At 40.0% G+C, this 14946-nt stretch overlaps 1 protein-coding gene across 1 annotated transcript; it reads left to right on the plus strand.

The window, feature by feature from the left end:
* The first annotated feature begins 9496 nt into the window (after positions 1-9496).
* Positions 9497-14744, plus strand: SERPINA7 (serpin family A member 7). Its single transcript, XM_027097528.1, has 5 exons — positions 9497-9533; positions 11083-11718; positions 12797-13070; positions 13775-13922; positions 14468-14744. The coding sequence occupies exons 1-5, from the start codon at positions 9527-9529 to the stop codon at positions 14663-14665; spliced, it is 1263 nt and encodes a 420-aa protein (XP_026953329.1). The 5' UTR covers positions 9497-9526; the 3' UTR covers positions 14666-14744.
* Positions 14745-14946: the final 202 nt, after the last annotated feature.

Raw genomic sequence — 14946 nt, forward strand, 5'->3', positions numbered from 1 at the left:
CATGGATGATCCTTGAGGGCATTAAGCTAAGTGAAAAATGTCAGATAGAAAAAGACAAACAGAATGACCATCAAAAAGTCTACAAACAATAAATGCTGCAGAAGGTGTGGAGAAAAGGGAACCCTCCTACACTGTTAGTGGGAATGTAAATTGGTACAATCACTATGGAGAACAGTATGGAGGTTCCTTAAAAAACTAAAAATAGAACTACCATATGATCCAGCAATCCCACTCCTGGGCATATATCCATTGAAAGCCATAATTTGGAAAGATGTATACACCCCAATGTTCATTGCAGCACTATTTATTTACAATAGCCAAAACATAGAAGCAACCTAAATGTCCATCGACAGAGGAATAGATAAAGAAGATGTGGTACATATATAAAATGGAATATTACTCAGTCATAAAAAGGATGAAATAATACTATTTACAGCAACATGTTGGACTTAGAGATTATCATAATAAGTGAAGTAACTCAGAGAGAGACAAATATCATATGATATCATTTATATGTGGAGTTAAAAAAAATGATACAAATGAACTTATTTACAAAACAGAAACAGACTTAGAAAACAAATTTATGGTTACCAAAGAGGAAAGGTGGGGGAGAGGGATAAATTAGGAGTTTGGGATTAACATATACACACTACTATATATAAAATAGAAAATCAACAAGGACTTACTGTTTAACACAGGGAACTCTACTCAATATTCTGTAATAACCTATGTGAGAAAATAATCTGAAAAAGAATGGATACATGTATATGTATAACTGAATCACTGTGCTGTACACCTGAAGCTAACACAACATTGTAAATCAACTATACCTCAATATAAAATAAAAATTAAATTAAAAAAGAGAAAGACAAATACTGTATGATATCACTTATATGTGGAACATAAAAACAAAAACGAAACTTAAAATAAAACAAAACCAGGGCTTCCCTGGTGGTGCAGTGGTTGAAAGTCTGCCTGCCAATGCAGGGGACACGGGTTCGTGCCCCGGTCTGGGAAGATCCCACATGCCGCGGAGCGGCTGGGCCCGTGAGCCATGGCCGCTGAGCCTGCGCGTCCGGAGCCTGTGCTCCACAACGGGAGAGGCCACAACAGTGAGAGGCCCACATACCGCAAAAAAAATAATAGTAATTAAAAAATAAAGCAAAATCAAAAACCCAAATTCATAGATACAGAGAACGGATTGGTGGTTGCCAACAGTTGTGGGTGAAGAGTGGGAAAAATGGGTAAAGGGGATCAAAAAGTATAAACTTCAGTTATAAAATAAATAAATCATGGGGATGCAATGAACAGCATGGTGACTATAGTTAATACTCTATTTCATATTTTAAAGATGCTAAGAAAGTACGTCTCATCACAAGGAAAAATTTTTTTTGTAACTATGTAAGGTGACAGATGTTAACTAGACATTGTGGTGATCATTTCACAATGTATATGCTGAATCATTATGTTGTACACGTGAAACTAATATAATGTTATATGTCAGACCTCAATTTAAAAAATATTTCTTTTAAAGAAGAAGAAAAAAAATGCTGAGAGGTCTAGACAAAGCTTCTGGGCCTTTTGATACATTCCCAGGTCCACAGGGAGGCGTGGACCTGCATCAGTCACAGGGGCTGACAACATAGAGACCCCAGCAAGGCAACCTCCCTGGATTTGGCCACAGTTTCTCTGGAGCAGGAGAGGGAGAAGGAGCAGAGAGTGGGTGAAGCAACTGACTAGGGTGGACAGCTGTTTCCTGGCTAGGACTCCTGGGGGCGTGCAGGGTGGGCCTGTTCAAGCAGCGATCAGGCTTCCCTGGAAGGAGGTGGCAACCAGAAGGCTGCAGCTGCTGTTGCTGCTGCTGTTTGCATTCTGTTATCCTGGCAACGGCTGCCATAAGGGCAATCTGAAGGACAGAGTTTGTAGTAATGCACCCCACACTGTGCCACTCTCCCTTTATTAACTTTAGCTAGATTACCTCTGGTGGGATCTAATTAAGTTTCTAAGGTCTCTTTGGGGCTGCTGGACAAAGCAATCTTGAGGGGTACTACACTTCTTTTCTCTCTTGAAGTTTCAACAACTTGCTGACAGCAGGGTGTTTATTGGCACCAGGGACATAGAGTACAAGTTACTTAGCTTGCGCGACAGCACCCCTCCCATCTCATTGTTGGAGAGCCCTAAACAGTGGCTACGATATTGCTTCCCTAGCTTTCTTTGAACCCGTCTGTTGGATCACTTGTCTGACTAGCCAGGTGAGATCTGCCAGGGAGTCAGGCATTAAGGAGGACTAGAAATTGCCCTCAGAGCTGAAAACTTTATATAAAAATATGCTAACACACTCTAAGAATGCCCCATGGCTTCCTCTAGCATTTCCCAAGACCCATACGCATGGCTGGCAAAGTGCCCCATGGGACTTTTAGACTCTTGCAAATAATCCACTAGCAACCTTTTAATATGCCCTGCAGACTCTGCTAATACCTCTCAAAGGTACTGCGCGGGATCTTCAGGCTGTTTGATTTTCCAGGATAGCATTGTGGTTAATTGACCGCTTGGCTCTCTACACCAATTTGTCAGGAGCTCAGTTGAGCTGGAGAGAAAGCTGATCTGCCAGATGTCAGAGTAGCTGTTTAAGACAACAAACCAAAGTGAAAGTAACACTCAAGCCTTACTTAAATCACTTACTGCAATAAGATAAGCAAAAAGCTAAACTGGAGAAAGTGCTGATTCCACTCTTTTCCATTTTGCCCATGGACCAGTACCAGCACAGGGTCAGATGGATGAACACAGACATGGAGATTGTCTCACTGTCTCACTGGAAGGAGCCCTGAACAAAATGCTCCCGTTGTTTTACGGTCCGAGGAGCTGGAGAATAGGAGAAGGGGAAGAGCTAAGAGTGTAATGAGTACTGATTCAGAGAGGAGAAGAAAATGTGTCTTCAAGGTTCCTTCCCTCTCTATCCCCCACCCAAGGAGATTTCAGCAGAGGCACCTGAGGAAGGCCTCTGCCAAAGGCACCTGTTAAAAAGGCCCCCAAGTGGAGGCACCCAGGCTAGGAACGCAGCTATGTGTAAGAGCATGGCCAGCCAGGAGAGGCTGATTCCTTGACAGCAACGCCCTCCAGAGACTTCAATGCATTGGTTGTACAAGACATCTGTTGTAGGGAGAGCAATGTTCTCTTGTGAAGTCTGCCAGTTAAAGCCTTTGTAATTGCCTATGGTCAGGCCTGAAAATCACACATAAGTTTTTAACCACGAGCCAGACTCTTCATTTTCATTATATTTTTTAGTGGGTTTTTTTTAAGTGGATGCTCTAGGGCTCACCTTAACTTTTTAATACATCTTAACTTTTTAATATCAGCTTCAGATTTATATTAACTTAATTCCAGTTAGATATAGAAACACTACTTTTATATAGCTGTATTCACTTTACCCTATTTTGTGGTATTATTGTTATACATGTTAACTAATAAATGTTACAAACCCAAGAATACATTGTTATAACTATTACTTTATATAATTTTATGTTTCTTGAAGAATCTGAAAGAAGGAGAACAAGTACATGTTTATAGCTTTTGTTATATTAACCTTATTTATCATAGCTGGTTCTCTTCATTTGTTCCTGTGAATTCAAGTTACCATCTGGAGTAATTTCCTTAGTCCAATACAGCTTTGCTCCTACCTTCCACCATTGTGCTGTTTTTGCTAAATATATTACATTTCTATATGTTATAAGCTCTACAATATATTATGTACATATTTTTAATACAATTGCCTTTTAAATCTGTTAAGAAAGGAAAGGAGAGTAAATATGCTTGTATACAGTCTTTTTATAATTACATAGTTACTGTTGCTCTTTGTGTGTGCATGTGTGTGTGTGTGTGTGTGTGTGTGTGTGTGTGTATTCAAATTACAATCTGGGGTCACCCCATTGTCAGCCTGAAGAACTTCCTTTAGTATTTATTGTACATTGAAGCTGTAGATTGCTTTGGGTAGTAGAGTCATTTACACAATGTTGATTCTTCCAATCCAAGAACAAAGTATATCTCTCCACCTATTTGTATCATCTTTGAGTTCTTTCATCAGTGTCTTATAATTTTCTGCATGCAGTTCTTTTGTCTCCTTAGGTAGGTTTATTCCTAGATATTTTATTCTTTTTGTTGCAATGGTAAATGGGAGTGTTTTCTTAATTTCACTTTCAGATTTTTCATCATTAGTGTATAGGAATGCCAGAGATTTCTGTGCATTAATTTTGTATCCTGCTACTTAACCAAATTCATTGATTAGCTCTAGTAGTTTTCTGGTAGCATCTTTAGGATTCTCTATGTATAGTATCATGTCATCTGCAAACAGTGACAGCTTTACTTCCTATTTTCCAATTTGGATTCCTTTTATTTCTTTTTCTTCTCTGATTGCTGTGGCTAAAACTTCCAAGACTATGTTGAATAATAGTGGTGAGAGTGGGCAACCTTGTCTTGTTCCTGATCTTAGTGGAAATGGTTTCAGTTTTTCACCATTGAGGACGATGTTGGCTGTGGGTTTGTCATATATGGCCTTTATTATGTTGAGGAAAGTTCCCTCTACCGCAGGTATGCTAGCAACAAATTCTTTAAGCTTTTGTTTGTCAGGAATGTGTTTATTTCACCTTCATTCTTGAAAGATCACTTTGCTTGATATAGGATTACTGGTTGACAGTTTTTTTCTTTGAACACTGTATTTTGGCCTCCATTGTCTCTGTCTCTCTATTTTTTAAATTGAGGTATAGTTGACATACAAAATTATATGTTTCAGATGTATGACATAGTAATTCAACATTTATACACATTACAAATTAAAAACCACAAGTGTAGCAAACATCTGTCATTGCAACATTATTGACAATTATTGTTACAATAACTTATAATAATGTTATTGCAATATTATTGACAATATTCCCTATGCTGTATATTATATATCTGAGACATTTATTTTATAACTGGAAGTTTGTACCTCTGAATTTCCTTCACTTATTTTGCCCAATCCCCCACCACTCTCCCCTCTGGTGACCACTGGTTTGTTCTCTGTATCTCTGAGTCTGTTTGTTTATTTATTTATAAAATATTCCACGTATAGGTGAGATCATACAGTATTTGTCTTTTCTGACTTATTTCACTTAACATAATATCCTCAGCGACCATCCATGTTGTTGCAAATGGCAAGATTTCTTTCTTTTTTTAAGGCTGAATAATATGCCATTGTGTATATATATATATATATATATATATATATATATATATATATATATCTCACATATTTATCCATTCATCTATCGATGGATACTTAGGTTGCTTCCATATCTTGGCTATTGTAATTAATGCTTCAAGAAACACTGGCGTGCATGTATCTTTCAAATTAGTGGGTTTTTTCTTTTTCTTTTTCTTTTTTTTTATAAATACCCAGAGGCGGAATTGCTGGATTGTATGGTAGTTCTATTTTTAGATTTTTGAGGAATCTCCATACTGTTTTCCACAGTGGCTGCACCAATTTACATTCCCACCAACAGTGCACGAATGTTCCTTTTCTCCATATCTTCACCAACACTTTTTTGTTGTCTTTTTAAAAATTTTTATTGGAATATAGTTGATTTACAATGTTGTGTTAGTTTCAGGTGTACAGCAAATTGAATCAGTTATGCACATACATATATCCACTCTTTTTAAGATTCTTTTGCTTTTTGTTGTCTTTTTGATAATAGATATTCTGATAGGTGTGTGGTAATATCTCATTATAGTTTTGAGTTGCATTTCCCTGATGATTAAGGGTATTGAGCAGCTTTCATGTATCTGTTGGCCATCTGTATGTCTTCCTTGGGAAAATGTCTATTCAAATTCTCTGCCCAATTTTATTCAGATTTTTAAATATATATTGAGTTGTGTGAGTTTATTATATATTTTAGATGTTAACCCCTCACTGGATATACTATTTGAAAATATCTTCTCCAATTCAGTAGGTTGCCTTTTGCTTTTGTTGATGGTTTCCTTTACTGTGCAAAAACTTTTTAGTTTGATGTAGTAACATTTAGTTATTTTTGTTTTTATTTCCTTTTCCTGAGGAGACTGAACCAAAAAATTTCACTCTGACTGATGTCAGAGAGTGTACTGCCTATATTTTCTTCTAGGAGTTTTATGGTTTCAGGTCTCACATTCATGGTTTTAAACCAGTTTGAGGTTATTTGTGTAGATACTATAAGAAAGTGGTCCAGTTTCATTCTTTGCATGTGGCTGTTCAGTTTTCCCAACACTATTTATTGAAGACACTGTCTTTTTCCCACTGTATATATATTCTTGGCTCCTCTTTATAAATTAATCAACCATATAAGGATAGGTTTATTTCTGGACTCTCTATTCTCTTCCATTGATATCTATGTGTCTGTTTTTGTGGCAGTGTCATATAGTTTTGATTACTATAACTTTGTAGTGTAGTTTGAAATCATGGAGTATGATACCTCCAGCTCTGTTCTTCTTTCTCAAGATTGCTTTAGCTATTCAGGGTCTTTTGTGCTTTGTACAAATGTTAAGATTATTTGTTCCAGTTCTGTGAAAAAAATTTTGATGAAATTATGAAACTTTGAAATTGATTATCTGGTCTAGTAGAGGTAAAGGGAGTTGAAAACCCTATAAGGGGAATATCAAATGAAATGACAAAGTAATTAAGTGGTACTCTGAATTATAAGGGAGATACATATTTTTAGATCTGGTTGAGTTTATTGATATGGCTGCACTTCCTAGAGATTCTTTATTCAATGTGCTAGCTCCAGCAGCTTTACACGAGACCAAAATAATTATTTTAAATATAAGAACTACCATACGACCCAGCAATCCCACTACTGGACATATACCTTGAGAAAACCATAATTCAAAAAGAGTCATGTACCAAAATGTTCATTGCAGTTCTATTTACAATAGCCAGGACATGGAAGTAACCTAAGTGTCCATCAACAGATGAATGGATAAAGAAGATGTGGCACATATATACAATGGAATATTACTCAGCCATAAAAGGGAACAAAACTGAGTTATTTGTAGTGAGGTGGATGGACCTAGAGACTGTCATACAGAATGAAGTAAGTCAGAAAGAGAAGAACAAATACCGTATGCTAACACATATATATGGAATCTAAAAAAAAAAAAAATACAAAATGGTCCAAAGAACCTAGGGGCAAGACGGGAATAAAGACGCAGACCTACTAGAGAATGGACTTGAGGATATGGGGAGGGGGAAGGGTAAGCTGGGACAAAGTGAGAGAGTGACATGGACCTATATACACTACAAAACGTAAAATAGATAGCTAGTGGGAAGCAGCCTCACAGCACAGAGAGATCAGCTCGGTGCTTTGTGACCACCTAGAAGGGTGGGATAGGGAGGGTGGGAGGGAGGGAGACGGAAGAGGGAAGAGATATGGGAACATATGTATATGTATACCTGATTCACTTTGTTACAAAGCAGAAACTGACACACCATTGTAAAGCAATTATACTCTAATAAAGATTTAAAAAAAATAAAAATATATAAGTTTTAGAGAAGATCTTACACATTAACAGTCAATCCATCAATTTCATCTTAGGGAGAATGTGTTACCAGAAAGGAGAACTGAACAGTAGTCTGGAATGGGAGGGAGGTGGAGTACAGGGACTATGGAGACTTGGGGTGGGGGAAGAGAATCAAGATAGTAGATGAAGGGGAAGAGAATGAACAGTTTCTGGATCCCTGCTATGTGCCAGGTACTATATAGTAGCTATATATATACCACCTCTAAATTTTACTTGATACTCCTGATAACCACATGATGTGGGGATTGTTATCATTCTGCTCTAGAAGAGAGGAAACTTAAGTTCAAGAGTGTTAAGTAACTTGCCCCAAATTACACAGTTCTTACATAGCAAAGGTATGACAGGAGCACAGGACTCCAGAGCACAGAACAGGGGAGTCTTTGTGTGTGTGTGGGGGGGGCGGAGGGCTGCCCTTCTCATTTGTCAGCAACAGATCTTGCAGTTGCTACCTGCTAGCAAAGCTCAGCTGAATCAGATACAGCAGAAAATAAGCTGTGCCATTGTCTGACTATGCCGCCAGAGGGCACAACTTTGGAAGTTTTCTTTCTGGATAGTCTGCCTGTTTCGTCTGAAGCAAATACTTATAACTGAGAGAGCAGACTGTATGTTGTATATCAAGAGTGAGTATGGACTGACTTCAGTGTTGGGAGATCTGAGCTTTCCATTGCCTTGCTGCAGGACAAATACACCCACGACCATCCTATATGTGAGGTGTGCCCTCTCCTGTTCAATTTGGGCAGTGGGTGTCAGGTAGTTGGAAAGATCCCTTGGGTTCAGGACTGATAGCAGCAGTGGGATTTTGAAATCCCATTATTAAGTGTGGTCATTTCCACACAGTAGGAGCTCTGTCTATGTTTGCTTGAGAAGAAACAATGTCACAGTACAATCACCCTCTATCTAGTTACTGCTTTGTCAAAATCCTCCAGTGGCTTTCTAGTGCCCTCAAGGTAAAGTTTGCACTATTTAACCTGGTTTCCAAGTCCTACCATAGACTGTGATCTAAGTTTATCTCAAACTAGCTCCCATTTCCTCAACATTCATCCCAATCGTAACATACACATATCCTTAACATAGTCCTGAAGAAGTGAGTGTCTGGAATTAGATGCTTCACATCACATCCTGCACATGGTAAATACTCAATAAGCAGGAGTTTCTACTACTACTACTACTAGACCTAGAAATTGGCAGAGGCAAGGTCGAACTCAGGTCTCCTGACTGAGTCCAGTGCTCTTTGCTCCCACTGCTTCTTTGCAGCACACAGTTCAGTACATAGTGAATACCGAACAATGAAATCTTTGATTCCACACTCCTTGGCTCCTTCTGTGTTCTCTTTTGGGGTCCTGTGACACAGGCAATGGCACAGATGATTTTAGTGACCAGAGGACAGGACTGCTTTCCCCCTGAGCAGACATAGATGTGTATAGCATCAGAAGTCTAGCATTGGAAGCTACCTTTGACATCATCTCCTACAAGCCAATGCATAAGTAATTTCTACAGCACCCATTAAAAGAGATACACCCAGCCTCTGCCTATGTATATTTTTCTCTCAAAAGGCTGCTTATCCCAGCACTGTTTGGCTGTGATGGAGAAAATAATCTTTGCCCTGCTGCCTTTTGGCATGTTTGCCCTTGGTTCTCATCCTGCCTGGTGAAAAGACACATTTCCTAGCATGAACATGGGCCCTGCCTGCTCTGACAATCTTCTTCCTCTCTTGTTATAGATGAAGGATGTGGCAGCAAAGCAATCATTCAAAGTTCTATCCTTATCATTTTTCACTTTGTTCTTTTTGGCCTTGGTTTTGTACACCAGCTTTGAAACTATCACCCCAGGGCTAATGCCTGGGGTTAATGAGTAACTAAGAACACTCTACTTTTGCAATACAGGGCATGTTATAAAAATGGAAAGATTTTGCTTTCTGAGAGATGCAAGTGGCTTCTTGGGCATGTGCTGTAAGTACATTTTTTCTCTTTTGGAACCTTGAGCATCTCTATCAACAAGTCAGAATCCCAAATAACCATGAGCTCCAAATTATTACCTCTAGAGGCCAAGGTCTAAGTGTGATCATCTGATAATTGACCTCCTACCAGCCTCTGTGACTTTTTCAGAAAAAGGACTTTGGTGACAATGTGGAGATTGGATAGAAGGGTAGAAGCAGGGGGATTGGAGTGGGAGAGACTGAAGGTCGTGTGACCTGCTAGGAGCTGGTGAAGTAGTTCAGTCCATGAACTGAGGCAGTGACAGTAGAAAGGGAGAGAAAGGAACAGTTTTGAGAGGTATTTAGAAGGTAGTACTCATAAGGCATCATGACTCATTAGATGTGGGAAATGAGAATGAAGAAGCCCCTAGGATGACTCCCAGGTTTCTGGCATGGGAGCCTCAATAGACAGTGAGGTGGAATGAAGATGAAGGAGCAGCCTTGAGGGTGAAAAATATGATGCGTTTACTTTAGGAAACTGAGATTTCCAAATTGAAACTGAGGTATGTGTAGAACATTCTGTTGGCTATATGCAGTAGGCAGCTGGACAAATGGCTGGGAACACAGTACACTCTGCAATACAGTATGTAGTTTTGTGCAATGGCAGTTTAGTTCCTGGAAGTGGATGAGATCACTCAGGAAGAGAATGGAGGGCTATCTCTTCCTTCCTATCACTCATATCCATGGTCACTGGATTCCACAGCTGACTCCCTTTCTCTGCTGCCTCATACTCATCCAGGCTCGGAGAATCTTACATCATATTTTCTGGCTTCTGCTCTAATAATTAAAAGAAACCTGAATGAGTTTAAGAATAATAGTGATAAGATGTCTTGCAACTTAAATATGACTCTTTAGATGATACTGATGGTGAAAGATCTGAAATGCAAAAACTATACTTTAATCTTCCTGTTGTTTAGAAATATTCCTGTGACTTCCATATGTTGCATGAATGCATTAATTTCAGGTCATGACCTTATACATGGCTCCATAAACTACCACCCTTCCATTCCAATTAAACATATCTTGTGAAAATTATTCTCCTTTGTCTTTTATCCAAAGAAAAGTACAGGTATTCTCTTATCTCTCATAGATTTTACCTTAAGAAAAACACCAAATTAAAAAAAATTTAAATTCTTATCTATAAAAAATAATGTAAGCAGAGAGATTGCTAATTTTATCTAAAGAGTCTTCCTTCTCCAAAAGGTTGCCTCTGGTTCAAATAAAAAGTAATTCAATTTCCATAAATTTGATTTATTCCCAGAGTTTTCATATGTCACTATTACATCTGAATGACAGTCCTTGCCATTATTTCTGTGGCCTCAGGAGGCCACCTATGTCCTGCTCCTATTAGATGTGGCATCAGTTTTTCAGGTGAGAAAGGCCTCCCCACAGGCCCTAGTGAGCACACCAGTAAATATTTTCTACAGTTTTACTAATCACAATGGGTGAATATTACGTGTTTCTGGTTCAGAGTTTTCATCCAGCTAAGATCCCCAATGGTTTTCTCACCTCATCTCTTATAGATTACCCTCCTTCCAAAATGCCACTGTTCTTCTATCTGGTTTTCTTGGTACTTGGGCTTCATTGTGCACCACCTAACAGCTGTGAAGGCAAAATAACCTCCTGCCTTTCCCCCCAACAAAATGCCACTCTCTATAAGATGTCATCTATCAATGCTGACTTTGCATTCAACCTGTACCGGAGGTTCACCGTGGAGACTCCAGATCAGAACATCTTCTTTTCCCCTGTGAGTATCTCTGCAGCTTTGGCCATGCTCTCCACTGGGGCCTGCTCCAGCACCCAAACTCAAATCCTGGAAAGCTTGGGGTTCAACCTTACAGACACCACAATGGCAGAGATCCAGCAGGGCTTCCAGTACCTGATCTGTTCACTGAATTTTCCAAAGAAGGAGCTGGAATTACAGATGGGAAATGCCCTTTTCATTGGGAAGCAGCTGAAACCACTGGCAAAGTTCTTGGATGATGTCAACAACCTCTATGAGACTGAAGTCTTTTCTACAAACTTCTCCAATGTTTCTGCAGCCCAGCAGGAGATCAATAGTCACGTGGAGAGGAAAACCAAAGGGAAAATTGTGGGCCTCATCCAAGACCTCAAACCAAACACCATTATGGTTCTGGTGAACTATATTTTCTTTAAAGGTAAGGTTCTAAGATGTCCATTTCTAGTTCAGTGTTCCAATAATTTCATGGGGCACTTGGGGAAGCTCGTGGTGTCTTCTCACTGGCATCAGTAGGTGTCCCTTATACTACAGTGACCTGCTTCACTGGACATAGCTGTGTGTAGTTTTGGATCTTCCAGGAGGGATACACAGCTCGTGGATGAGCCCAGGAAATTTCTAGGGAGAGGGAACTTTCAGAGAGGTTAGTTACAATGGTATGAACACCTTCCTCACATCTAGCTACAGAATCATGGTTTCCAAAAGATTTGGTGAGGTGAGACAAGCTTGCACTTGGCAGGTAAACAGAATTAGTTTTAAACCTTAAAGTGACCCTCACTTGCTGTTCATTCTTGGGCATGTTACATAAAGACTATCATGTCGCTATCATGTACTATGTACCCACTATATACTAAGCACCATGCTACATGTGTGGTTTACACACATTTTGTCTCATCTAATCTTCACAAGTGCCCAGGTTCACACAGTTAATAAGTTTCAGAGCTGGTATTCCCACCCAGGTTTGTCTGATTCTAAAGCTGGTGCTTGTAACAACAAGAATCATGTGACTCTTTCCTGAAGGTGCTGTGCCCAAATGATTTCTGCTGGTTCTACAGCACATGTCAGCCATGTTTGGTGGAGGAGTGAACGATTCTTGGCCACAAATCACACACTTGTAGACGGATAAAACGGCAGAACAGATCTGTTGTCTCATTTCACCCTGTGTGTTGGATGTGCTTATGCCTTTTTACGGAAGAGGAAACTGTGGCTCTGATGGGTTTAGTGTAAGTATAGTGGTTCTGAACACAGATGGAACATCTGTTGAACATGGAGTCTAACAACCCTGGGTGTGACTCCTCGCTCTGCCACCAGCTACCTGGGAGAACATGTAAAGTCACATTCTCTCCCTGATCCTCAGTTACTCATTTGTAAAACTGGTTGACAGAAGGTACCTACCTCTGTGGTGGTATTAATTACTAGATTAGATGACTGATAGAGAAGTTCATATTGGCACAAATACTGGTTTTAAACAAACAACTCTCTTCTCTTTGTATTTTAAGCCCAGTGGGCAAATCCTTTTGATCCATCCAAGACAGAAGAGGGTTCCAGTTTCTTAGTGGACAAGACCACAACAGTGCAAGTGCCCATGATGCACCAGATTGAACAATACTATCACCTGGTGGATACAGAGCTGAACTGCACAGTGCTGCAAATGGACTACAGCAAGAATGCTCTGGCACTCTTTGTCCTTCCCAAGGAGGGCCAGATTGAGTGGGTGGAAGGGGCCATGTCATCTAAAACACTGAAGAAGTGGAACCGCTTACTGCGGAAGGGGTAAACATCTTAGATGATGTGAGAAGTGGAGGGTGGGCATAATGGCACAGAGACCGAATTCAGCAGAAACCCAGAGGCAGGAGACTCACTCTGAACCACTTAGGAGGTGTGTGTTGATCACTACAATATAGTGAGGACATACTCTTTGCCAATCCCTTTGCTGGGCACTTTACATACTTTATTTCACCTAAGCACATCAACAAACCTGCAAAGGAGATAGTATTATAGGCATTTTTCAAATGAAGAAATCAGGACTAGAAAAATAAAATGAACTATCCAAAGTCAGCCAGCTAGTAAATTGGTGCCTTCCCCAGAGTCCAAGTGGAGCTTGGGGGATGGGTAGGATATTGATAGATATTTCATACTGAGCTGGAAGTGCTAGATGGAAAACGATGAAATTCCCCCTGGTACTACCCATTGACATTCATGCCACTGGCTTCCCAACCTTCATGAACACCCCCAGAGATTATAAGTGGGTCACATCTTCCAACTTCCATTGTTGCAGTCCCAAATGGGCTGAACCAGAGAGCATTCCTTCCAGGATAACTTCTGAGGTTTTGGTGCCACGTGTTGGCCTGCATAGTAGTGGTTGTCAATACCTAGGGGAGGAGCAGCGCCCAATACAATAACATGGAGACAGAGAGGGAGGGAATCATGAGCTTGGTGTACTGATAGCCATATGTTCCCTTCCCCTTTCTCCACAGGTGGATTAACTTGTTTGTTCCAAAGTTTTCCATTTCTGCCACATATGACCTTGGAGCCATCCTTTTGAAGATGGGCATCCAGGATGCCTTTGCTGACACTGCTGATTTTTCTGGACTCACAAAGGACAATGGTCTTAAACTTTCCAATGTAAGTTGGTAGATTAGAGTCCTTTAATATCCTTTAGATGTAAGAGCCATTGAGAGTCAGTTAATTCAACTCTCTCATTTTATCAGTGATAATTCTGAAGCCTGTAGAGGCAGAATGACTTTTCCTAAGCCAGGTTTACTCCAGGGCCATTCTCATTACCCCCAAACAAGTCATTGTAACAGTTACTTCCATCCTTGACCTTCATGTCCTAAATGATTCTGATAGAAGAACTTAATCATAAGAATTGACTCTGATGCGATACAGTTCTTGAGGAGGTGGCGGGGGCAGGGGAAATCTTAATAAGTGACTTCTAGAGGCAGAAAGCCATGGAAAGAGTGGTGGTTCCTTGACATCTAGCTCTAAAATCACCAGAGAGTCATTAACTACACTTAGACAAGTGTCCTTCATATTCAAGCACCATCAACACAATACAGGAAAGGGGTAGCCCCATCCTTCCTTCTTCTTTCCTGCTTCTAAACTGTTCCAAAGATGTTTCCTGTTTCTTCAGGGGATCAGCAATATTTATTCTCCCCCCCCTTCCACAGGCTGCCCACAAGGCTGTGCTGCATATTGGTGAAAAGGGAACTGAAGCTGTCCCTGAAGTCAGATTTCTGAATCAGCCTGAAATAACTCTTCTTCATCCTATCATCCAGTTTGATAGATCCTTCTTGTTGTTGATATTGGAGAAAAACACCAGGAGTATTCTCTTTCTAGGGAAAATTGTGGACCCAACAGAAGTGTAGTTGGGAAAGAGGTTGTTGGCTAATTGCATGTGCTTATTGCAATGAGAAATAAATAAATAGTATAGCCTGATGTGATCGATGTGGGCTTGGATGTGCTTTCCTTTGTACAGGGGTGGAGACTGGACCCTAGCCGAACTGCATTGGGTGTGAAAGAGGCCACTCTTATGTTCAGATAGTCAATGAGTGACTCATTACCCAAAGCAAAAGAAGGCCCCATGTCAATGCAATCCTCTTTGTCAGAACCCCAGTTAGTTAGCTCCCAGTTAGTTAGCTCCAAGGAA

This window comes from Aethalodelphis obliquidens, unplaced genomic scaffold, assembly GCF_003676395.1.
Source record: "Aethalodelphis obliquidens isolate GAN/ISIS:26980383/991018 unplaced genomic scaffold, ASM367639v1 scaffold114, whole genome shotgun sequence".
Taxonomy (NCBI): Eukaryota; Metazoa; Chordata; class Mammalia; order Artiodactyla; family Delphinidae; genus Aethalodelphis; species Aethalodelphis obliquidens.

Excerpts from the sequence above, each read along its gene's own strand:
- SERPINA7 (XM_027097528.1), top strand. Across the intron at positions 11,719-12,796 it reads GAACTATATTTTCTTTAAAG|CCCAGTGGGCAAATCCTTTT; the intron begins GTAAGGTTCTAA and ends TTGTATTTTAAG. Across the intron at positions 13,923-14,467 it reads ATGGTCTTAAACTTTCCAAT|GCTGCCCACAAGGCTGTGCT; the intron begins GTAAGTTGGTAG and ends CCCCTTCCACAG.